Source organism: Aquila chrysaetos, chromosome 2 (genome assembly GCF_900496995.4).
Source record: "Aquila chrysaetos chrysaetos chromosome 2, bAquChr1.4, whole genome shotgun sequence".
In the NCBI taxonomy this organism is placed as follows: domain Eukaryota; kingdom Metazoa; phylum Chordata; class Aves; order Accipitriformes; family Accipitridae; genus Aquila; species Aquila chrysaetos.
Window position 1 is genome coordinate 61488311 of NC_044005.1, and position 25914 is coordinate 61514224.

The 25914-nt window shown below is 39.8% G+C and overlaps 1 protein-coding gene across 3 annotated transcripts in view; it reads left to right on the forward strand.

Moving 5' to 3' along the window:
- PDSS2 (decaprenyl diphosphate synthase subunit 2) overlaps positions 1-25592 on the forward strand; it is a 122297-nt gene extending 96705 nt beyond the window's left edge. The window contains exons 5-8 of one of the 3 annotated variants that reach the window (XM_030007481.2): positions 4993-5166; positions 6581-6712; positions 12134-12169; positions 19918-22826. In XM_030007481.2, coding sequence (XP_029863341.1) covers positions 4993-5166; positions 6581-6712; positions 12134-12169; positions 19918-19920 — 345 coding nt within the window. In that variant the 3' untranslated portion in view covers positions 19921-22826. Of the gene's footprint in view, positions 1-4992; positions 5167-6580; positions 6713-12133; positions 12170-19917; positions 22827-23300 lie in introns of those variants that run through there. The other 2 variants (XM_030007480.2, XM_030007479.2) reach the window with 2 other exon arrangements.
- The last annotated feature ends 322 nt before the right edge of the window (positions 25593-25914 follow it).

Here is a 25914-nt window from a genome sequence, read left to right on the forward strand (position 1 = left end):
CTTTCTGAAGGCTTCTAAAAGGCCTGAAGGCCTACTGAAGGCTTCTAAAATGTTTGCTAATTCACAGAATACTGTTGCACTTTTAGAAACCTTCTGTCTTAATATCCCAGATCATTTAACAAATATTAATGCAGAATGCTTTAACGTCCCTGTCAGTTCACTGAACAGGGACGAGAGATGCAGGGAAGCTCAAGGTCAAACAGCAGAATCAAGAGGAGGACTTGAGTGTGTTGGCTCTTGTGCTTCACCTGCCAGACCATTCTTGCAATCTTAAAGTATTTGGGACTTTCACGGGAAACTGCTATGTTGGTTTTTTTCCTTGCATCTAGAATATCTAGCTGATGCTAAATGTGCATTACCAAAACTCATTTTTCTTGTCAGAATGGGGACTGTTATGTAAGACAAGACCGTTTCCAACATGTTCCACTGATGGCTAGAAGAGCTGTTTGGTATTGTTGAAATTTTCAATGCAACTGTTTGAAAATTGTGCATAACTAATGTGTAAAACAAGTTTAAAAAAGAAATACTTAGTGGCAAGTACTCATTGTACCAAATAGTGAATTAACAGGTATTTGTTTTAGACTAATGGGGGGGGGGGGGGGGGTAATGAAAATAAGTTTATTTTCCAGCAAAGCACAGACTACATGCAGCAAGTTGTACCAGTTCTTCTTTGATGTTTGGTCACCAGTCCTGCTTTGAGGAGTAATGTTTTGGGATACTGCACGTGTCCATCAACTGGACTGCTATGAGTCTATGTTATAAGTAAAGGATTTGCTTATGAATTTTACCATAGGAGGTAGATCAAATGTATTTTGAGTCACATAAACCAACTTTTAGCAGGGCAGCAGTCAGAGTCAGAGCTTCCACTTTTTTTTTTAAACAAATGTTTCTCTTGCAAGACAAAAGGGAAGGATAAAATATGGAATTTGAGTAAAGAGCATCTGTGAAAAGAATGGGTAAATGTGTCAGAGGGGAAAAAAAACCCCAGCATAGCTAGAAAGAAGGCCAATGCTATTTGTTTACTGCTTTTGCTCTTTTAAATACTAAGCTTTTCCAGAGAGATTTAAAAGTAACAGATGTGGAGAGGTATTTAAATTTACTATAAGTTTTCAAAATTTTTTTTTTACATTGTGTGTTGCTTTTTTTACAGTGTCACGATAACAGTTTTAGGTAGTCGCATGCTTTATTGATCCATTTGCAGACACCCTTGTTGCTCCAAAAGCAGTGAAGACATGTATTAATAGACCAATAAAACATGCCCTGTCATGTTCAGCAAGCAGGAATACATCTGTTGAAAGCTTATGTGAACCATGTGCAAGATGTTTTGCAGGGTCTTGCTACTGGTACAGAGATTCATAGTTGTATTGGATTTTATTTATGTAAAATAGAAGTTCCTGAACTACTGAATTTAAAGCTTTAAAATGTATTTAAAAATATTTCTGTGATGAGATGACTAAGAAAGAGCTGCTGTGGTATGGAAATAAAAAAAAAAGGCTCAAACTGAAGTTTTACATTGAAAAGTCTCTGACTTCTACTCCTTTCTGGTTTTGTGCACTCTTAAGACACAGTTTTCATTCATATTTTCCTTAATAAGTTTTCAGCTGAACTGCATATAAGCATCTTCTTTGGCATGTCAAATCAAACTGAGTTATTGTAAGTGCCGCTTTTGTACTGGGGATCCTTGTTACCATCACTAAGAGCTGCCCTTCCTGATGGTTATGATTGCATATTTTGTCCTGCAATTTCATTTTCTAAAAGTTTTTTGTCTTGTGTTGTCCGAGGTGATTGTTTCAAGCCCAATTTGAATTATGGAAGTAGCTTAACAAAAATCCTCAACTAGCCAATTTCTTTCTAACAAAACAGTAACTGACCTTGCCATTAGTAAAATGGGAGCACCCTCAGCTGTTCTTAATTTCCCATAGGAAATTATGATTGACAGAGCTGGATTCGGCTATTTTCCCTGTACTCCCATGCTGACATTATCCAAACTGTATCTGGAGTTGGCTGCTTTCTTCCGGGGACGGTGAGGGGTTCGGCTCTCTTCATCCAGCTTCTGCTACCCAGACAGCATCAGGGTTGGTTGTGATTTGGACACATCTCTTGGTGACAGAACTTGTGAATGGGGTCACTCCATAGGCATTAGTTACTCAAATGTCTGAGCACTGTCAACTACAGCTAGAATTGATTTGAGTTTAAAAAGGCTTTTATATGAAAGGCTGCCAAGAGTCTTCTGGGCCAACTGATGTCCACTTTTATATTTATCCTTTGAAATACCCACTGCTGACAAAACAAAACGAAGCTTACAAAAAAAAGTGAAAATTTCTCTAAAAATAATAAGTGCTGTCACAATGTCAGATTTCACAGACTTTGCAATCTAGAACTAGTTTCATTTTTCCCTTGATGTTTTAAAATAGTGTTTAGAACTTGTCATACATGCCCTTGCTGTAAGAATGCAGTGTGGTTGGTGGACAGTTTATATATAAACATGAGAGTTAAGCTTGGGAAAAAATGGCATTTGGATTGTTGGAAAACTTTGCTGAAGAAAGGTTGTGTCTGCTTCTGCCTTCTTAAGCAGCAGAAGCTTTAGGGGTATGTGGTCATAAGACATTCTGTGATTAAAATCTGCTGTATTTTGGCTTGCAAGCTCATATGCTAAACCACATCCATATGGGCATAATGCCTTTTTACAACTGACTTCTTTCTGTAACACAGAGATTCACAATACCTATCTTTTTAAGATTTCAATACCATATCTTCAAATATGTCTCAAATTTTTGTGTCTCTCTTTTTTTTTTTTTTTTTTTTTTTTTTTTGAAGTTAGATGTCCATTTTAGATGCTTGAAGCTCCTACATGATGTTCATGTAGTGGACAGTAACTTGTGCCATCACTCTCAATCCTGTGATGAAATTCGAATTTGTTTAAGAAGAATATACTTTTTGTAACAAATCATAGAATTAATTTCGTTGTATACGTCGAGTTGCAATGACTGTTTAAGCTTCTTCAGTTCCTGCAGCTGGTATTTGATAATGTCCGCATTTCTGTTACTGCTCAAAGGCTCCAACAAGCAAACATTTTCAACTTACGGGTCTTCTGAAAGACTTTTTAACTTCATAAATTGTTTCAGGATACCTTTCTAGAATATTTTTGTCTTGGTTGGATTTAAAACAAATAATTATAAAAATCACTGCCAATTTTCAATATCATCCAGCAAATTTTAGTAAATAGTTTTTTCGCTGAGCAGATTGGTTGTTAAGGAAAAGATTGTGTTGCGTCTTCCAAGAGCTCCTGATTTTAAATTTAAAATAAATTTATCTGTATCTGAGTGGAAAAAAAAGACTTGATATATAGGAAACTACTTGAATTAAATGCTCATTTTGACATTTTGCCAGTCACGGGAATTTGCACATGCTCTGGGCTGACTTAAGATATTAAAACAAAAATACTACAGTAAAATGAAACACAAAAGTTAGGCTTGACTTTGTAAGTTATCATATACATAACAGCAAACATGTGGTTTCTCTGTTCTTCACTTCCCTTGTATAAGTTAATAGTATGTCTGAAAGCAAAGGCATTTTGATATAGCTCTGTGTTACTTGGCATTGCAGAATTCTCCTACTTTTTCCATTAGTCTCAAATTATCCTCTCCCTTGTAACACAGCACTTCTGGGTGATATCCATAAGGGAGGAAAATTAGAGCTGAACGGATGGATTCTATTTCATTTGTTACCGATTTCATGACAGATAATACCTTGCTGGAAAACTATAGGGTCACACAGAATTACTTCTTGCTCGTTTCTAAGTAATTTAATTGACGTCACTTTGAGGGAAAAAGGCTTGTTATATAAGAGGTTTTTTATATTACTCTTTTAAAGAATACCTTTTGCCTTAGTGTACGCTACAGATTTGGCTGAACTGAGAAATTACAAACTTTTTAACATTTATATGCTTGAAATTTTTTCTGTAGCTTCTCATTACTGCTTTTAGTTTTTTCTAAGCAAAATAACTGTGGTCTTCTGGGGTTTTGGTTTTTTCCCTCTTTAGAGAGTACCTAAAGGTGTGACAGTAACATGTGTATGTGAGAGAGATTGAGTCATGTCTACCTTTGAAGACCCATTAGTAAAATAGTGGCACATTAACACCTTGTGAGCCAAAGGAGCTGCAGTTGAATTTGGGTTTGGGGGAAAGGATTGGATTTGTGTTAATTAAAACACTTTGTGGAAAGTAATCCAAATTAATATTTTGGATACAAAGGATTCTGAGAAGCGTTGAGTATCTCTGACCTTAAAGTCAAGGCGATAAAGTTCACTAGAGGCATCACTGAGATCTCTGTCAGTCCCCTAGGGAAGTTAATACCCGACATTTCTAAATCACAGCTTTATTTGTTTATTTTTTAATACTTTCAGTCATTCTTTGCCCTTAATATGGGAGTAGAAGAGGTACAAGTCCTCCATCACAGCCCTTCATTTTTCCAATGCAGTTCTATAAGGCTTTTTAATACCTTTAGTAATTATTTTTTTTCTTGACTACAAAGGAGAAATTGTAGGGACTTCTCAAGTTTGTTTGGGATTGTTGGCTCTTAGTAACTGGCAAGGGGCTGAAATGCAGATGTACTCTGGGTTTTTTTTGTCTTTTTTTCTTTTTTTTTTCTCCCCAGTCCCTCGTGAGGAATATAGTGGGCTGTTGATGTTCAGTGTAATGATACAGTCATTAAGAAAAGGATCTATGCTGAATTTGTTGACAGCTCCACTTAATTTGCATTGTTCTTTTTCAGCAGAAAATGAAAACGTTGTTTGTTGAAGCTGCCAGTGTATTTATTCTGATACTTTTCTCTACTCATCCCCAAAAGAATGCCCTTCTTTATTTGGCACTGTGGCACCCAGAGTTTTGTTACTCACCACGTGTCGCTTTATCCTGTGCCACACTGTTGACTTTTGCAAGCTGACACAGCTGCAGTTTTGGTGTTTTCATGTTAGCCTTTGCTTCATTTTCAGGAAAACTGTCTTACAGATGATATCAGCATATCGAGGTGGAAGGAGCAGGTTTTCCTGTCACATAGTGCCTTGCTGGCAAAGAGCTGCCAGGCTGCAATGGAGCTAGCAAAGCACAGTGCTGAGATTCAGGACGTGGCATTTCAGTATGGAAAGCACATGTCTATGAGTCATAAGGTACGCCTTTTCCTTTCCTTCTGGGATCTTAAATACAGAAAGACTTGTAAGATGTGTTGCTTTTGAGCTCTGTCGTATACTGCCACTATGCTGTAGACTTTTGCCAGCAGGTCAGTGATGGTGAGAGATTTGACTGGTGCCTGGTGTGAAGACGTTTGCAGAAACTGCTGGTATGAACAGTGCTTATGAATTGGCAAAATCACACTCCTGGCAATGTAGCTTATTTCATTCAAGGCTCTGTTAACATCCCTCTAGCGCATCTTTCTGTAGCAGCTTAAACCTTTACCTTCTCTGCTCCTACGTTCTTCCTAAAGCCACTGTCCTAGTAGCGGAGTTGCAGGAGGACGCACGTGTTGGGTCTCAGCTGCCACCATGCAGAGATTTGTACCAAGAGGCTCAACTGCCTGCAGCAGCACACAAGCTGAGGCATGAGCTGCAGTGGCTGAAGGACCTGCATACGTTCCCTTCTGAATAATCTGCTGTGGAGGTAACTTCCAGAGGGGGTAGCTGGAGAATAAGGAGGGAGGTCACCAGATATGGGCAGGAGCAGCCTACACCTCTGCAGCAGTAGGATTTCCCAGAGGAGGCCTCTGATTTCCATTAGAAGTCTTTCAGTCCACAGCTAGAGTTAGTCCAAAGGAAAACACACACAGTGTGGAACTCGGATCCTTGACACTCTTGTTTTGCCCTAAAGATCCGCTCCTACTGTATTGCACTACTTGCAAGTATAGATGTAGCTTGAGACAGGCAGACAGACCTCCCATCCACTTCAGCTGAGTTGGTTTAGATAGTTTCTAGTTCTTCCAGGATAAGGAAGTGGTTTTATAAAGCACAGCTTTACTGCCATAGAAATGCCACTATATGCTATTACTAGGTACAACTCTACCAGAATTGCTTCCAGTGCAGCCTATAGCCTTAATATTTTGTGTATGCTTTAATACATTCACCGTTGACATATAGTTGTGTGTAAAGGATTGCATAATTTTCATAGAAAGCTCCTAGCTATGTAGTGTTTCCTTTGTCAGAAGTACTTGGGTACTAGAAAGTACAATATATTATCCTTCACAGATTAAAAACTGTATCCTTCCCACCAAAGACTGGATCATTCTTTCCTTTATGTTTTTTCTGCTTCCCGCCACTCAACAATCACCTACCTGGCTGTGTCCTGTCTCTTGCCCAGCTCTGCAAGCTGTCCTTTACCTTTGCAGATTCTCTACATGCTTCTCTTTACCACAACTTTCTGCCACTGCAATGCTTTCAACATCTTCCTATCCCTCCCCCAAACTTGAAAAAGTGCAACCAAAGTACAAGTGGTGAGTAGGTATAGAATCAGGATATGGACCTTGATTTGGTGAGTGGGTGGATATGTATAGACTGTTCCTGGGAATTGAAGAAAGATGTTCTTCTCTTTCAGCTACATTCAGACCTTCAGCCATTTGTTAAAGAAAGTTCTAGTGACACCATGGCCTTCAGTTTGAATTCTGCTCCTGCAGTCCTCCATCAGGAATTCCTTGGAAGGGAGGCATGGATTAAACAGATCAGAGAGGTAAATTAAAACATTGTTTAGAATTTCCTAGTTTTGCCGTTTGTATCTCTCTTCCTATTGATACTTTCAATCTGCAAAGAAACTTAGAAACAATGGACAAGACAACAGAGAGGTTACCTCTGCTGTCCAATACTTAATGTCTCTCTCTCCCACGCTTTCAAGAGGGGGAAATCTAGGGACCTGACAGTCGAGCCCTGTCAAACTTCTGTGTGTCAGTGTAACAAGCGGACTCATTTGCGTGGAGCATATGTGTGTTCCTCTGCACTAGTTGTGCAGTCCCACGTCTTAGCTTAAAGCTACTTTCGCTGGCAGCTTAAAGCAGAGAACTTTGCGTTACAGTGGTTTAAAGGTAGGCACACATTTCCTTCTGCCAAGTTGGCTCTGGGAACAGTAATTCTGGATAGGGGGGAAAGATTTGGGGAACTTTGCTTCCTGACCACTACAAAATATTTGTGAGATCTAGCTGGCCAATATCCTTATTCTTTGTTCTCTTAATTCAGCTGTTCTTTTCCTCTAACCCTTAGATGAGGAAGGCAATAAGAATGAGATAGCTACATGGTGTAGACCTTTTTTATGTATCATGTAGCACAGCGAGATTCAGGGCCATGAATAGCTTTCTGGGTGTTGCTGAAACACAAATAGATAACTGTAGAAGGCAGCAGGGAGTGAAAGGGGGAATGGCCAAAATGAAGCATTCTGTTGAGTTCCTGCATCAGTTGGATATGTTTTGTTTGTCTGAGAAGCGGTGATGACTACCATTTGGAAATTCCTGCAGTTGTTACCCAGATTTTTCAGTAGAAAGGCTGCTGCCTTCAATAAGAAGCTAGCTCTATGCAAGCATATTAATTCAAAATGTGCTTGCCGATGGCTTCTTTCCTTGCTGATTCTGAAAGCTGGACTCTTGGGTAGAGGGTGTGGAGTCTGAGCCTCTGCCTAGTTCTGCATTCATGATGGCCAGGTTGCAGCCTGCCTTCACATACCACAAGCAAGAGGCATAGTCTCTTCAGCAGTGAAATTTTGGGAAGTATATGCAGAATCTACAACCTTACAGTAGTATGGAGTTGGGGGATCTTAAAGTGAAGCAAGCCTTCTGTCATTTTGAAATTAGGGGCTGGTAGTTTATAATGTGTGATGAGGAATTTTGGAATTCTACAGTCTCAAGACAAGGCTCATATGCAAGTTGAATGTAAATGGATTTGGATGATTGCAGTTGGAGAATAATGGTATTACCACAGCACAGTGTATAAAAGCTCTGAAACAATTTCCCATCTGCAGAATCTAGAGGAGGTTGCAGGACTCCAGGAGTGCCGTCTGTCTGCTTACTAATTCTCATACCAAAAATGGGCATTATAGAAACAATGAAGCAGTTCTTTCTGAAGTTGGGGGGGGGGCGGGGTGTGACATGCTCTATGCAAAAGCATCTATTAACTACTGCTTTTGCTTAAGACAGAGTAGAACACCTCATCCAGGAGCCCTTCTTGGCTTCTGTTGATTTAGAAAGGAAAATTACATTTCATTAACTACAAGCTTCTTGAGATATCATCCATAGTCACATTCACTATGTGACATTCAGTGTAGGCCAAGCACTCAAACCAGATACTTTCTCATGTTGGCAGAACTCACAAGGGTATGCTCATAAGCCACCCTCTTGTGCAATGTAATTTGTATGGTTTAAATAGGCAAAGCATGCACAGTGCGCTCGGTCCCTGTCAGGTAGAATTTTTCTTAGTAGCTGAGTTTATGACTAGGCATATGGGAATCACATTAGGGACCTTTAATTACTGCTGATTAATCTGGCTTTTTCCTTTGATTGTCTGCCCATATAAGCATTCATATGATGGATTAAGGGCAGCACTTCCCCTTGGCAGCTTCCCCCTCCTGCAGGAAGGTCTTGGGGTTCACGAAAGTGGAGGTAGAGAGCCCCATTGCCCCTAGTAGCCTCCACAGTGGTATACTGCTCAGAAAGCATGTGTCTGGCACTCAGTGCCTGTCATGCGTATCTTAGGTGAAAGCAGCGTTTCAAGAGAGGTCATGAAGGATGCCTGAGCTGCTATGGAGTGCCCAGAACTTGTGTGATTGTCTCACCACAGTTATCTTGTCAGAGGTCTGGATACAGTTGCTGTTCCCAAGGTAGCCTTTTGAGTGGAGATAGCCATGTGCACCTTTCTGCTGCTGACCTTTTAAAAGCCCCCTTGTCTCCACATTTGGAAAGAACAAAACACGTCAGATATCCAGGTGCGGACGGTTGCATCAATGCTAAATATATGTGTTTTGAGAAAATTAGATTCTGATTTGGATGAAATTTAGAGGCTACCTTAAAAGGGACTTGGGATGTGTATAGGGGGAAGCCTTGTCATAGGAGGAAAAAAATGCGTAGGTATGTGTACGTGTGTGTGTATATACATGGAGATATACACACACACACAAATGAATGATCCATAAAGACCCAAGTCTCCCCTGTTCTCACTGACCTCACCACCAACACCCTCCACCTTTGTGCATTTAAAACTAAAATGCCCAATGAACTGTTTGGTCAAGTGTCTATTTTAAAAGGATCATGGGTTGGAGCGTTGGAGTAGAGTCCTGAAATGTTAAAAAACAAAACAAAACAAACCACCCAACCTTAAATGGTTCCTAGGAAACACTGTGGTAGACAAAGAAATGCTTGAATGCTCTTCTTCAGACTAAGTGTTGTAATAGTTGCTGAATGCAGTCCCACTGAGCTTTTGGAAAGCCCTGTATTCTTGAAATTTAGCAGCTAATCCAGGATTATAGGATGGAGGATTTCCTAGGGCTCAAAAGACAGAAGTATTCAGTCACTTTTAGCCACTTAAAGATACATCTTGCCAGACAAGAGGAAAAAATTCTCTGGCTTTAACAGGCACCCAATATCTAAGCAGTGAGGTACAAAAGATCGAAGTTTGAGTGAAGAAATTAAGCAGAATCCCTCAAGAACAGGTCTAGAATCCATCTTATCTCATAGCATTTGTAATTTAAAAAAGGAATAACTCAGAAACTAGAATCATCTCATCTAGGCCAAGGTAATCCATGTGCCTTTCACCATATCTTTCTAAGCCTTCTCAGAAGAAGCAGGGCTGGAAGAAAAGCATTTATCAAATGCTTTATCAAGTATTTCTCAAGTGTAGGTTTTAAGACATGTAAAAGGGACCATCTCATCTGAGAAAGAAAAGTCAATATTGGAAAGCATCCTGAAAACCTGCTCCAAAAGCATTGTCTTAAACCATCCACTTGTGGTCTGCTTATCTGATGCATTTTGAGTAATTTCATGGGGGATTTGGGGATCTTTCTTCCCGGCAAGGTGAGTTGATTTCACACCACCTCATTTATTAATGAAGAATGTCATGGTATTATTGTCCGTCACTACTGGCACATGGTGATCTTTGGTGTTCAGGAGGAAGGCTGAGCTGAGTTGGCCGTTCATGTCTCTAATATGCTGGTAAGCAGATGCTTTTCTTTGAGGGCCCAGAGCCCCAAAATTCAGAGGCTGAGCTCCCTGGCCAAGTGGTGAGACCTAGAAAGTTATCCAAGTTTGACAAGAGTGCATAACCTTTTGCAAATGAGGCTCGATACCTTTGAAGAAGCTGAACCAGATGCAGAAGTCTGATGTAAAAGGAAAAAAAGATCTGTGTGTCTGAGATCAGGGTCAGTAAAAGTCAGAGCCAAACTACTGTGAGGAAAAAAAAAAAGAAAAAAAGCAAAGGTGCAGTTGTAGTAAAGATGAGGTTGCTGCTTGGAGAAGCACCACTGCCATTGACTTGAATGCTTGAGAGGAACAGAGCATGCTGTTTGTAATGTGTATTAGGTGCAGGAGGAGGCATGCTGAGCACACCTTTTCTGGTATTGCTAAGACTAAAAAGCATCTTCCTCAAACGTGTTGGCAAATTCTCCGCTGCAGTGTGAATCTGCATGTAGGCAATCATTTGTTGAAGAACATATTTCTGGTGTGTCTGATATACAATATAACTACTCGATACATTTTGAAGAAGCCGTAAGATCCAACCGGTGTGAATAAAAGTTGGCAAATCAAAGAGATGGGAATACACAAATAAGGAAGCAGTTATTGGCAGTGGTTTTGCTACTCCCAAATGCTATCAGGCTGTTTTCTTAATATGCATTCCAGAAAAGCTGACTTTTAAGAAGCTTAAAGAGAGTAGTAAAGAGGTTTTGTGGATCAGTCCCCTTTCTCCTTCAGAGAAATCAGTTTTGTTATCTACTGTTTTCCTTCCTGTTCTGCTTGCTTAGTTTCTCATCACTTCTTTTCTCTATTTTATTTTTCCTCCCATACAAAAATTAATTTATCTTCTAAATCTGTGCCATCTCGGCAACATCTCTTCAAAGCTGTGCTTGCCACATAGCGTTCCTCTTCAGTGCGGGCCTCAGCTCTTCTCCTTATGCCAGCTGGCCTGCTCCTCTTGGCTGCTCTCTGCAGTCCCCGCAGAGGACACGGAGAGGTAGTGGTCCTAGTCTACAACTTTTCAGGAGACGTGTTCCAGAAGAACTGAGGTTTGTGGTTTTCCCTTGTGGAGGCTAGAGGGAAAGAAACGGGTGGGGGTTTTTCTGTGGTTTTGGTTTTGTTTGGGGTTTTTTTCCCCTCAATGTGCCTGCAAGGAGAAGAGCTGGAGTTGGATGGGGTGGTAATGATACGGCTGGATCTGACCTAAGGGAAGGGCTTCAGGTCGGTTAAGCAGGAATGCTCTGGGTCTGGCAGAGCACTGCCACTGGGTGAGAAAGACATAGACATCTTCTGTTCTCATCATCCTGTGACAAAATTGAGGAATTTGGACTACATACTTCTCTGCGTCTGGGCAAGAAGAAATTTAAAATTTATTCATACTTCTTTCTGAATGTGTTAGGAGTTATAGGTTGTTTGTATCTGCTGCTTAAGGGTGATGCTGATACTTAAATACAATTCTAAACCAAAAGCACCTCTAACCTAGGTCTAATAGCGCTGACATGGTCCTGACATCCTCTTTTGAGAGCTCTAGACTATTACCTGTGTGCAAATCACTATACATATACGGAGAGTTCTCTTTTAAGAAAATAAATCCTGTTATTGCTGATACAACATATAGTTTATTTCAGATCTCATAGGAGAGATTAATTAATGCAAACAGCAAGATTTCTTAAGACCAAAACATTTTGGATTCAACAAATGTTTAACTACAAGTCATAATAAAAAACCTAAAAATTACATTGAGTATCTGCAGCTCTCATCTGAAACAGAACCATGTTTTATAATCTGCTAACACATTTGGTTGTATTTTAGGTTTTTCCGTATCAGATTCCTAAAGAAAGTCAGTTATATTTAAAGTAGTAGCTCTTCTAATTGCATTCTTTATTCTTACAAACTAGAGTTGCAGTATGTAATGTCTTATATAAAAATCTCTCTTTCTCTTTAAGGCACAAGGAAAAGGAAATATAATGGACTACAAGAAGGTTAGTAACTTACATTTAAATCTCATTATTTTTAATGTTTTTTGTAGTATTTTCAAGGATATTCTTGACAGTTGAGAGAAACTTCCTTATTAAAGTCGGGTTATAATTTATGTGTGTATATATGGAGGGAGAGAGAATGGCTTGTGCAATTTCTTGATTTTAAAAAGCCAGTAATAGTCAGCTGTACTGTAAATATCAAATGCAGCTATTTAATAATATTTTTTGCCATTATTTATCCTGTTTACTTCCCCAAACTTGAAACCAGGCTTCTGATGGCTTTTGCTCTCTTCTTTTTCTGCAGTCATTTGCAGGTTAGCTCCCATCAGTGGTCTCTATATATTCATAGAATATGCTGTTACTTTTTTTTTTTTTTAATCTCACCTTAATGCCATGCCATCTATTAAAAAATACACATACAAATGTTTTATAATAATTTGTGTTTCTTCCAGTCCCCTTTACAACTTTTACCTAAGTCACCACTGTATTTCCTACTGGGACTGCTCTATATTAAAGACAGACCTGAACTAACTAGCATATCTACTGAAGGTAGCTGGGACACCATAAAGCTCTTGGAGAGCTGCGGGAGATGGCTGAGAAGGTTCCCCTGGTTAAATACTGGAGCACAGCGTGCTTGTGGTGGAGATGGAAGATGACATTGTGTCCCCAACTTGCTCACTGAGAACAAGCTTGACTTGTTCTGAGTCTTAAGTAGATCATGAGGGTCCAGTTATCTCTAGCATCAGTGGGAAATAATATATAAATTATTGAGCCACACGCATGATTGAGAATTGCTTCTTGAACTGGGGCCTGAAGAGTGTTACAGCTATGACTAATTGCTGCTAGTATGGAAGGCTAACACACAAGTACGGGTCAGACTTTTATTATAATTATTCTGTATTGAAAAAATTTGTAATTTGGATTAAAAAAGGTCTCTGTCTTTATTTCCTCTTAGAACATAAAAAGGATCTCAACCTTAGCTCGCTATTTAAAATCATTGTGCTTTTAGGGTTTTTTTTTCTACCATAGAAGAAAACTGATACAACTGTGACTTTCTAAAAAACTGAGCGAGCTAAATTTCTTCTTCTTCAAATGTGTCTGAGTACGTGAGACACTTCTATGGATGTTTAAGCTAGGGTACTTGCTTTTGTAAGTCCAGAGTGGGTTTTCTCTTTTTAATTGTTACAATTGTGATCCACCCAATGTAATTTCGGGGGGGGCGGTTAGCAGGGAGAAGAGCATCTAAAATTGCTTTACTGAATTAAATATTTTAAATATTTGTCAGTGTATTCTGTATTTTGACTGAAATTATTTCATATTTTGGATCCTTCCCATGAAATTTAAAAACTCATAGTGTGCTTAAGCAACTTGGACACTTGAATAAAAGGAAAGGAAGGGGAAAAAGGCCTTCAAGTTTTGTATTTTGAGCAATTGACTTCAGCCAGAAGGCACGTGATTTTACTAGCTCTGGGTAATCATCCCTTACACAAGCACAGGTATTATGGGTTTAGTAATGACAGTGAAAAATTCTCCATGGTTTTTGTGAGCTCAAACAATAATCAACTTTGGTTTTGTAGAAGTCAGTTTCAAAACTATGATGTCAAGTCCCTCTCTTCTATGTTTCTTCATTTAAAATAAAAGTGTTCATTAGTTACATCCATACTAAATGAACCCAGTAACCTGTAGCTCACCCGAGCATAGTAGCTGAGCCAGTACATGCACACAGCCAATTAGAAGGCATGTTGTGCAGTACAAATTAGTATTTCTTTTTTGCCCTTTGCTGTGTTGTCTTTATTTCTACATTACTAGAGTCAGTGTTCTGCATGTTGCTCAGTCTTCTCTTCTCAGCATCAAGGTCCCCTCTCATCTTTCTATTCAGTTGCTAGAATTACTTTAACGTTCCTAATCAAATCTGGGGGCTTGTATCTTGTTGAGTCTCCAAAATATCTCCTCTTGAATTTTGTAAAAGCATAGGTCACCAAAATGAGCTGTAGAGCTTCTGAAAATTTGTATTATTTTTGTTTTCTTAATTTTTATTATGAATTCGTGTGCCACTTAGTTGAGACAAAAATGTTCCTTTAGTTGAATTCATAAATATATGTATACAAAAATTATTAGCTGTTTAGCCTGCTTAAGAATATTTTACCTTACTCACTGTGGCTTTCAATTAAAATAATGAATGAAGGTAAATTTGAGAAATTGAGATCCACCTATTTAACATGCCTCCTTAAAAGGCAAAGGTCTTATTTTATTTCAATTTTGAGACTGCTCAAGAATTTTGAATTGTTCTTTTGATGCATGTTATATTAAAATGGTATCCCTGATTTTTTTCACTGACAAAAAAATATCTAGATAGTACTAGTAAATTTAGTGAGGGCTCTGACATAGAGAAGTGAAATATTTTCTATTAATTTAATTAGTTCTGAGACTGTCATGTCAATAAGGTCACTATGTTCTGCAAAATTTTTTAGTATTTTTTTTTCCCACCTTTTCTCAGTCTTTTTATCAGAAGGACTTTGATATCACAGAAGGCTTATTTTAAGGTCTGTGTTTCTGAATATATTTTCTCTCATTAGTATCTGAATGTTTCCCTCTTTTTTCTTTCCCCCTGCACCATCACACCGCATCCAGACAAATTATTGATCTGTCATTGTGGTGTTTGAAAGTCTCTTCCAGAGATGAAAAAGTAGTTTCAGCTCTGTTTTACTGTTGTTTCTCAGATAACAAAAGAAAAAGTACCAATATATGGCAGGGACAAAATTCATGTATGTCATTGAAAGAGACAGCAACTTTCCTGTCACCCTCATTTGTCTGTGGGATTTTGGCAAAAATCTCAAGACTTTTTAAAATCAAAAAGCTTTTATCCATTTTACATCTACTTTGCATGCAAGATAAGCTGCATAATTCTAAAACAACAAATTGAGATTCTCAGTTTAATTGTTACTATTTTATAATATTGATTAAAAACTCTCCACTGAAGTCAAAGCCTTAATGGTGCTTGGCATTATACAGTTGTTAAATGAGTGTAACAAAGGCACAACTAGTAGCAGAAATGAGTAAGCTAGGAATAATTCTTGTTTTCTAGCCAAGGCTCTGGAAAAATTATAAGATAAGGCTAAATAAAGAAATAAATCCTGTATTTTGCAGCCAATGAGTATGCTACTGCAAGGATTTGTTGTTTTTCTAAATGCAATATTCAGAAAAGATAAATTAAGTGAAAGAGGACATAGCAAAACTTTTTTTTTTTTTTTTTTAACTGTCTCCCTGTCCATTTGCTCTGCTGTCTGCTATAGGGGCCTTTCATCCCAACTGGCATGGGAAATATGGTACATCAGCATAGTATGCTGTGACATACTTTGTTGGTTTGCATATGAAACACTGAGCGTGACGTTAACCCAGGGAGCAGATTTTGTACAGTGGTGGAAGTAGCGCGAGTCAAGAAGTGGTAGATCCAGCCATTCGTGCACTGCGTGGCACTAATGTCTTGACTTCCCATATGGTAGGAAAGAGAGAAGAAAAACGGGAAAGGTCATATTCAGAAACAAGGAGGTTTCTCAGTGGTAGCCTACTGTCATGCAACTAATAAATGACAGTAACACAGTGCCATCCAGTTGCGTTAGCAAGAGCTGCATGGCTCCCCTTCCCCAGCTCACCGTTGACTACCATGGTTAGTGCATTCATCCTGCTGCAGTGCTGTCTGCAGAGCAGGTTTACAGTCCCATGGCATAAATGAGAGTAGTCCCGTGGTTCTGTTTGTTTAAATGCCAGAGAATCATCATGAGATGTGTCATGGGACTATAGGCCATAGACTGTTCACTCTCTTGTTCCTGAAATGTAGCGAAGAGTTAAAACCAGAGCATTGTTTGTAGATGCTTATGACCTGTGGCAGTTTTCCACGAAAATTTGTCTTGTTTATTTTGGAGCAGCCACTGTCATTAGTTCCTTTTGTTACGTATGTTAAAAAACCAGAATAGTCAGTGATTTAATGAGGGGGGGGGGGGGTATGTGTTAATAATATTACAAAAGCAGTCAAAACCATTCAGAAGAAGCAACTTCCTCCTTTGTTGGAATTAACCATATCTGAATTAAGAAGGTGTACATCCAGTACCAAAAATCAATTGCATCTTTGTTTTTAATCAGTGGGTATTTTCCATGGCTGCTTTGGGGTGAGAATCCAGCACAACTTTTGTTTCATTAAAGCAAACAACTATCACATCTTCTAACATAAATATCAAGTTAATTGCTTGTGTATGCTAAGATGACAATTAACAATCAATGTTTCCATTAATGTGATTTAAGAAAGTCATGCTTTTTGGTAAAAAGTCATCACTTAACTACCATTGTTTAGATTTAAAAGCTAGTGGGCCTTGTTAAGTTCATTGTGAAAGATGTGGAAAGGCGTAAGGAGGAGGAGTTGGTGTGTCTTCTAAAATATTAAAGGGTCTGTACAATCAATCAATGTCCCAGGATGACTTATAATTTTTTGGCAAAGTGTACTACAAGAACTGCATAACAGCTGGAGTAGCAGTGTTCCCTGTAAGCAGGCCATCTTTCCTCTGCTGTTGGGGGTGACTCTCTCCAGATTTGGTCCCTTCCTAGATCAGGTGTTTTTGAGTTTGAAGTAAAAAGAGAATTTTTCTGTTTGTCAGATGAGTAAGGAAAATAAATCCTACTCTACTAATGGAAGTTTCTGCAGGGTGTTTATGCACTTTAAAGATGCATTTCTTTACCTTTTGAATAGAAAAAGTTTCTAAGAAAATATTGGGTAATACTGCCCCAATTTCAACTAGCATATCATGCTGCATATAGCCAACAAAAGTTTAAAATTAAAAAAAAAAATTATCTTGGACATTATGAAGTGATGCAATTGAATCATTGTCCAGCCCATTTTGAGAAGGGCATAACCCCGTGTCCAACCACAAAAACTGTAAGAGTGGATGCTGAGACATTCCAAGGTACTTAAAAAAACAAAGGAAAAATTTGACAAAATTGATCTACTAGCTGTGAAACATGTCGGTACCTTTTCAAGGTAACATTTCAGCAGTCTAAAACATCAGTGCTTATTGAGCATGGTGTTCCCACAAAAGAGAAAACAAATTTAGAAAAGCCAGTGCAGAACACTGCAAACACTTAAGAGCATTACTCAGTCACTCGGCCACAGATTAATTTAAATTTTGTGGTTTGGGGTTTCGTTTTGTTTCAGTGAGTGCTGTGCGCTTCAGAAATTTAGAATGTTTTAGCTCACTTCATGATCAGAGAGAATGCATGATATTTGAAGACTTCAGTATATAACAGATTTAGCTGTTTAGGATCATTCTTCTAAAACAACAAAAAAAATCTGAAGTTACTTGTTGATATCTTGTCACTTAAATAATTAATCCTAAGTTTGACCACCAAAAAAAAAAAAATCCAAGAATTTCAGTGTTGTTATTCTCCCTTTACACATGAAGTCTAGTACAGGCAAAATACCACATATTCAGGGAGTCTTCCACCCCCCCACCCCCCCCAATTTGTTGTTCCCTACAGGCAGAGCTATCTGAAAAGAAACTGCTTTCCTTTGGCTAGGAAATAAGGCAGAAATATCTCAGCAGAGAAGACTTGAAGTTAGTTGTCTTTGTACTTGAACACCTGCTTAGTTTTTGTCTCCTTTAATTCTTCAAAATTCAAAAGTCTCCAAAATCCAGCAGCCCTAGCTTGCCTCTTTGACCTCTCTCTGCCCTCAGACAAGCCATTCTGTCCAACAGCAATCCAGAACAGTTGGTCTGAAAGGCAAATACTTAACTTCTGGGGTATGGATGAGAAATTTTCTCTTTGCCTTTTTAAAACAAAGGGACTGGGAAACGTAGTACTTTGAACTCTATTCATGGACTCATACAATAATTTAAATTGGAAGGGACCTCTGGGGGATGTCTGGTCCAACCTCTCGCTCAAAGCAGAGCCAGTATGGGTTTGCTCAGTTGAGTTTTGATTATCTGCAAGGACAGAGGTTTCACAGCCAACCTGAGCAACATCTTCCAGTGCTTGACCTCCCTCCTGGTGGAAAGGTATTTCCTTGGGTCTAATCAGCATTTCCCATGCTGCAACCTGTGCCCGTTGCCTCTCATCCCGTCCACATACACCTCTGAGAAGAGTCCAGTTCCGACTCCTTGCCCATGAGGTGGGCAGGACAGCAAGAACAGCTTTCTATTCTTAAGGCCGAACTAAGCAATTCCCAGCATTTCCTTGTAGACCATGTACTGCTCCAGCCCTGTGTCATCTGAGTAGCCTCCTGCTGCACTTGCTGCAGTATGGCAATGTCTTTCACTTAGTGGGAAGCCCAAAATCGGGCACAGCACTCCAGGCACGGTCCCACAAGCCCCAAATAGGGCGCAGTAATTCCTTGCTGAAATCACTTGCTAACACAGCCCAAGAAGCGGTTGATGATCTTTACTGCAGGGACACACTGCTTCGAGAAAAAAAATACGTGTGTAGATAACTAACTATGAAGGAAAAAGAGTATAGTTGAAACATCAGAAAAACGGGATATGGACCGCCTGGCCTGTTGGTCATTGATTCGAATCTGCTTGAATGTTGTCAAATCTGGTTAGAGGCAACTTCTGTTGGATTGCCGTCCCCAAAGTGGGGTCGTTTACCCGGTGTGCAAGACGCCAATATACACGCAGACCAGAGGTATTTTATTCCAATTCATGTTTGCACAAAGATGGGGGCTAGGTGGTAATCCACAAAGCTAGCACACCTTACACCTAAATGGGCAAGCAATTTATACAGTTTAGTTTTACATATTTTGTTTCCAAAGTTCTTCCCCAAAACTGCTATTGGTAGTCGCTTATCTACCACGGTTTCTATTGGGCTAAAGTTTTCTCCACTTCGAATTAAAGGTACAGTGTTCTTTTATTCTACAGCGCACGCTCAAGGAGGTGGGGGGGTAAATCTTTTTGGTCTTGAATTGGGTTGGTGGTCATGATCTCCCTCAGCTGCCTTTACCTGTCCCCCAGTTACCGAAGATCTTTACTGACTTCATTCCTATTAGCAATTATTCAACTTCCCGTGCCTCCTGGGGTAGGATGTTCCCTTCTTATCAGTCTTTTAGTTTTTCAGGGGCACAGTTGTTAGCAAGGCATGCATTGGTTATACAAAGGGTATCCTGTTTCACAAAACCTTTGTGGCCTTTTTAAGGTGGCTTAAGTACATCAGGGTGACCATTTAGTACCATATGTGAAACTAGCAGTTGGTTTTGAGATTCACCACCACCACCACCGTTTCATTACACTTTGTATATTTGTAACAAATCAGAAGAATTTAGAAAATTCTAGAATCTAAAAGCTGTGTAGACCCTGTCAAGGCTGTTAATCCAAATGTAGAATATCCCTTATGAATGTGCCTAAATACTTAATAAAAAAAACCCCAAACATTAATGCTACAAAGTAGTAGCAGGAATGCAAATTCACTACAATTTTAGATATGGTATGACCTAGACAACACAGGTTTTCTTTTTATTATTCATGTATGCTCTTCTGCAGGAAATAATCCCTTAGTTTTAACGTTTCACTAGCTCATAAGCAGAGAGATGGGACATACAAGCATACTCCTTTGGTTTTATGGTGAACTTAGAAGGGTAAGTCAGTGAACAGAGTACAAGTAAAGTTGTCATCCATAAGCATCCTTCTGTTCCCACATGTAGGGCCAGAACCATGAATGGACTATATACGGTTACACGGCCATTGCTCCAAAACTACCTCTATTTTGTCCAGTAGCTTTCAACGTGAGAGGTGGAAGCAGTCCTGAGACCAAGGCATTGAACCCAGATCCTGCTTTTCATGGGAAGTGGCCGCTGTTCCGGGTTTTGGTTCCGTTCTTGGCCCAGCAAACCTCAGAGGGTTGAGTGGAAAATGCCCCAGCTCCAACTATTTGGTGCTTATGGTTGTCTCCTGAAGGACAGGAAATGGAAGCTTGAAGCCGAGGTGCTGATACAAAACTCTCCTTTCCAGTGGGCAATCTCTTTTCCAAGGGGCAATCTTCAAGGAACAATCAATGGCTTGTTACCGTTTATTTGCATTTATTTGCGGCTCAACTTGGCTGCGCTATTGCAACGTTATTCTTTAAGCTGAATTTAAATAACCAAAACCCAGTCGGTGATTTTTTCAGATTCATGGCACCTTCAGAATGAAGTAGGGCTTTAGTGCCAATGCTCTGAACAAAAGCTTAAAAGTTAAAATGCAGTATTCCAGCATATCTAGCAGTTCAACTGGAGAAAAGTGTGTCAAAACAATCTGTATTTTGACTTGTATTCAGTTTTAATTATTGAATGCCACTCTGAAGGAGTTTGTGTTTTAACGATGGATTAAATTGTTCCTACAAGTGGAAACATGTTTGATGCACAAAACGATGCTATATAAGTAGAGACTAAAAGAGCAGATTCCTTCATTTAGAAGAAATTAATGAGGGAGCTTAATTAAAGTTTATAAAGCAACAAATACAAGCAGTTCATTTTGCTTTTCTGTTTATTGGCCTCAAAAATTAGCTGTTCCTATCCAAATGAAATTAAAAAATAATACATCTAAACTGGATACATTGATTTTTTTTTCTATGTACTTAGTTTGTGAAGTTCATTACATAAAATCATTGAAGCTCAAAAATTTAGAGTGTGAAAGTGTAACTGTAATACAACTAACACTACAGCTGAAGTCTTAAATTAGGTGGTTTTTGCACACAGCAGGGCTACTGAAGCCTGGTTTCCTACGGAGTTATATCCTGTATTTCTTTAATAACTATCCCACTACAAGAAGCCCAATTTGTATTCTTCTCCCACCCACCCACCCCCCTTTTCTTTTTTCTTCCTTTTACAACCCCAGCTGAGATAGAGGTAGCATGCAGTCTGGTTAATCCAGACTGGTTTGCCTCAGTGTATGCTTATTTGAGTCGACCAGCTGATTCTGCAAATGGAATATAAAACGGGTATGTTTTTAAGGGCTGTAAATTGTTCATTACATAGGATGATCTCTGACTGAAGAGCTGAGGAAGGAGCTTGCCGTATGAGCAGGTATTTTTCATTTTGAGGTTCCTTGAACTTTTCTTGGAAACTTTCAATAGCGGATTAGTCTGATTTTTGTATAGTGATTCCTCTGCCTATAGTTTGACACCAACTTTGCAATTGTTTTGGCTTCAAGGCACTGTGTGTGTCTAAGGGCTTACACACACAAGACAAGCATGTAAATGGATTGTGTCCTCGCATTAGAATTCTCCCCCTTTCCAGATTTTGGTGTTACAAGTAAGTCATAGTACGTATATGCAATTATACATGCTTAAGCTAAGCTCCTCTGATCTTTGACCAGTTTGAAGACTTTTTAGGAGCTATTTTCTTTCCTGTTTACGTGTCAATATATACTTACATGAGTATTACAAAGTATGCTAAACCTTTTTAATGAGCTTTTGCAAATCAGCAGTGCTTGCTTCAAGATGTGTGGGTTCTGCCATCTCGCAAAGTTGTGCCTCAAGGAAGGGGGAAGAAACAGCTTTTCACACTGCTGGCGTACCTCACCTCACCTATCCCCACTTTTGCTGTAGAGCTGTGGTTATATGGCTGATTCCCATTCGTTAGAAGACGTGTTGAATTAGCTATGCAATGCATTTATGCCTCGGGGCAAGTTCCTTTCCAGCGCACAGTGCAGGAAGATTCTAACTGAAGTGGAGAATAAAATTTTTATGAACTGGGACTTGAACACTCATGTGCTGTAATATGCTTTCAGCTAATTTCATCTTTAAATACAGATAATGAATCCACTTCAGTTTGCATTCAGATAAGAAATGTCATTCATTCTGTATGAATGCAAGTATCTACATAAAATGGGTGACTTTTACAATTTGGTCATAGCTTAGATTTTTTTTTTTTTTACATTATTTAAACTAGACAGATAAGGTTATACTGATGCATTTGTAAATGAATTGGGGCATTGGGCTGTGTATTGGAGGAAAACATAATTTATAAAACCCTGTATGATTAGTTACTGTAGATACCTGTGTTCGAGAAAAGCCCTTTTTTTAAAAGCCAATACAGTGATGTAAGCCAGCTATGAAAGCCAGGTGGGGCACATTAAAGATCATGAAATGCTGTCATGCTTTTGGGATAATCAAATCCCGAAGATCCACCTGGACTTAATTCCCAGGCTCTGGCATGAGGCATCAGGCTGGAGTTGGTCTGAGGACACCTGTATTTTAGGTTGGAAAATGTAACAGTGTTTCATGACAGTCTCATGATGCTGTTCAGGAAAAAAAAGCAATTAAAAATAAAAAAGCCCTTAATAAGTGTGATTACTATTTAGAGCTTCAGCTAAGTTGAGGTACTGGGGAAAAACACCATGTTTTGTTTGTGGTATTTCATAGGAAATTTAACCTGTCACTTACCCAAGTTTTTTAGGTGCCAAATCTTTCCAGCAGCTTGCCATGAAATGTCTGTTATTCCATGAAAATACTTTCTTTCTCATATGATGTATCACCAAACCATTGTCAAATTCCCTAACCTTTACTGAAAAGGTTGAGTTTGCATGGGTACAGCTCAGTACGATAAAAGTTTAACACATCCTATTTTACTGACAAAATTTGCTTTTGTCCACTGTAACAAATGTAATCATATGATATATAAATAGAAACCTGTATTACAAAAGACAAGAGTTCAACATGTGGCATCCTGTGCCTGTTTCCAAAAACAGGGGATGGAATGGGTGTTCATAAAAATCCAGTTTTTGACTGCAGAAAATGGGAGCGCGAGTGAGCAGCTGGTCTGCCAGTTCTGCACAAAAGCTCCCAGGCAGCGGCTTAGGTATGCCATGCCCAGATACTTGAAAATGTTTGGGGTTTTTTGGTTTGTTTTTTGTTTTTTTTTTTCTTTTAAATTAAGTGTGCCCTTGGGAGAGCCAGCATCTTTCAGGTGATGAAGCAATGGGTGATGTAGTTTAAATTGCCCGCAGTTTTGCTGTAGTGGGGAGCCAAAGCAGAGGCGGGCGAGAGTATGCACGGGCTTTGACGGCTGGCTTCGGTTCTCGCCTTTACCTCGGGAAGGGGCGGTGGATGCCCTGCGCTCTCGGAGATAATCGCGCACTGCCGAAACCCACCCCCTTGTGCCTGTGTTTTCTGACAGCTGCGGGAAGCGATCAAGGCCGGCAAAGGTGTGACTTCTGCCATCGACCTCTGCCGCTGCCACGGAAACAGAGCGCTGGCGGCCCTGGAGCGCTTCCCTCCCTCCGAGGCCAGGGCCGCCTTGGCCAACATCGTCTGCGCCATGACCAGGTTCTCCTGACCCGCCGCCCCGGGAGGACCGGCTCTCCCTCCGCGGGCGGGAGCACCCCGGCGGGGATGCCGACGATGCCCCACGCCGCCGGTCGCCGCATCGCCCCTCGTCCCGTCCCGACGGAGGAACGCGCGCCGACCGCCGCCGCCGCCGCCAACAACAAAATTCGGGAGGGGGAAGGAAAAAAAAGGTCACAGCCGGCTTTCGCTTGTCATGCCAGAAGCGCACTTGAGGCTGCACCGGTAGAAATAATTAATGAGTCCCGTTTCCGTGACCTCAGCAAATGGACAGGAAATAAGTGGGTATTGATTGGGCACCGGCGGGGACGGCGCCAGGGCGGAGGCCGGTGGTTTTCCTGCCCGAGGGAGGGATGGAGGGAGGGATGGAGGGGCGTGAAGATCCAGGTGTCACGAGAAACCCGCTCAAACCTGCCCAGAGAGAGCGAGCTGCCAAAGCCGGGAATTAACGTACCCGCTTATCAAGGGGAAGGGCAGTTCGGGGGATTAATGGGGGAAAATCCTCTCTCTGTCTGCATGCAGTCATGTCTCCTCACACTGTTTTTATGTATTCAAATGTAAAATTACCCTGTGCCTAATGCTTTCCGTATTTGAGAAACTTGCTGAGAAAATGTGTCAAGCATGGTAAGTAGGAGCTTTAAAATATTTAATCAAATATTAATTTGGCTCTGTTAAGGGAACCGATTGCCTGAGTTTTATATTGTGTGTATATAATATGTTGCTCTGGGTCGAAGAATTGATGTATTTCCAGCTCTTCTGGGGGAGGGAATATCCCTTCCTCGGATCCAGCAGTTTGTTTCAACACAGTCTTACACAAAAGAATTTCCTAGGTTTGTGACACTTGCATTCGTTTAAGCCAAATAAATGTTAATTTGTAAGGCTAGACATCGGCCTTTGGCAGAGAGGAAGGAGGAGTGCTCTTCTGTGAGTACAGTCTTTCACCGCACTGAATAAAATGCAGAAAATACTGGAGAAGTTTTGAACCTCAGTGTGCTGAATTTTAAAGTCCAATTACAGACAGCATATAAGGTGTATCAGAAGCCTGCAATTTGAGACCGTCTCTGTTTTGTTCATAGGAGATGATTTTTGTGGTTTGCATGCATGCAATCTGAGAACGCCGTTGACAAGAAGGCTGAGTTTACATAAATGATCTAGATTGAGACTCAGCTACCTTTCTTCCTTCTGTGGTGTAATTACAGCCCAATCTGGAGACAGCTAGCACAGCAAACAGATTTCATTACATCCCTCACTCAAACACTAAGTGGAGTTATTTCTGTTGAATTCTCTCCTCCCTCCTTCTCCCCCTGCACTCCTTCCCCCTGTCACACAGCTTGTTTGTCATAGACCAGCGTGTTGCATTCCACCAAATGCAAAATATAAATAAAAACTCTATCCTCTAAAAATATACTGAAAATACATCCTGCATAATGTACATAATATTCTGTGTAATATATGCCTATATTATACCATAATGTTATATGTATAATAAGCAACCTTGAGACACAATCTTTGTTTAGGAGCAGCATCCAGAACTCAGGACTCACTTTGTTCTGGAGAATGGCTTCAACACCAGACCCCTTCTTGCTTGCACTTTTCTTTCTCATGCCTGCCCTGGCATTTTCTTTCTTCCCAAGACTGGCACTTCTGCCTGAGTTAGTGCTGTTGCTGCAGCAGAAAGGCTGGAGGCAGAAGAGGAGCACCAAGAAGCATGGAGTAGCCCAGCTAGTGGCAGTCACAGGCATCTGCCTTAGCTAACCACTGTAGATTCTCACCTGTGAAGTTCCCTGAAGTTCTGCTAATGTAAAACTTGTGTTTGAAGAAATACCTAAATTCAACCAGAGTCATATTTCAGCTTTTTTTGGCTCTGGTTTTTACATACTACATATAGTAGGAGCCATACATTATCTTCTCTTTGTCTTTTACATCTATGCTAATTGGTTCATAATGGTTTAGGGCTGCAAGAAGCTTGGGTCTGCTGGAGATATTCTGAGCCATCTCACCCCAGTTGTGTGAAAGAAATATCAAACATACTGCAAAACTGTGTACACCTGGTTTATTTTTTCATGAAAGTACAATTTTTTTATTTGTACTTTTTACTAATAAAGGGAAATTAGCAAAAAATTAATGACCTTTTTTTTGTATTTTTATCACCAGAATGTTCTGTTTGCTCTTGAACTATTCTTCAACCTCAATTTTTAAAAAAGCAACATGAATTGTCCCGTATCAATGTTACCAAGTAATCTTATATTTAAGATATTTGCCTGTAATTGTTGAGAAATTTTTGTTGTCTTGTTTCCTCCAGGTAAACTACAAGCAAAGTATTATACCTCTCCGTCAAACTCTGGGTGAATTATTCATTGCTGTTTATTAATATACTCCCCACACCTTATACTATTTCTGAGCAATGGTGGAACCTTAAGGCTGTTCTGCTTTTATTTTAATCTCGA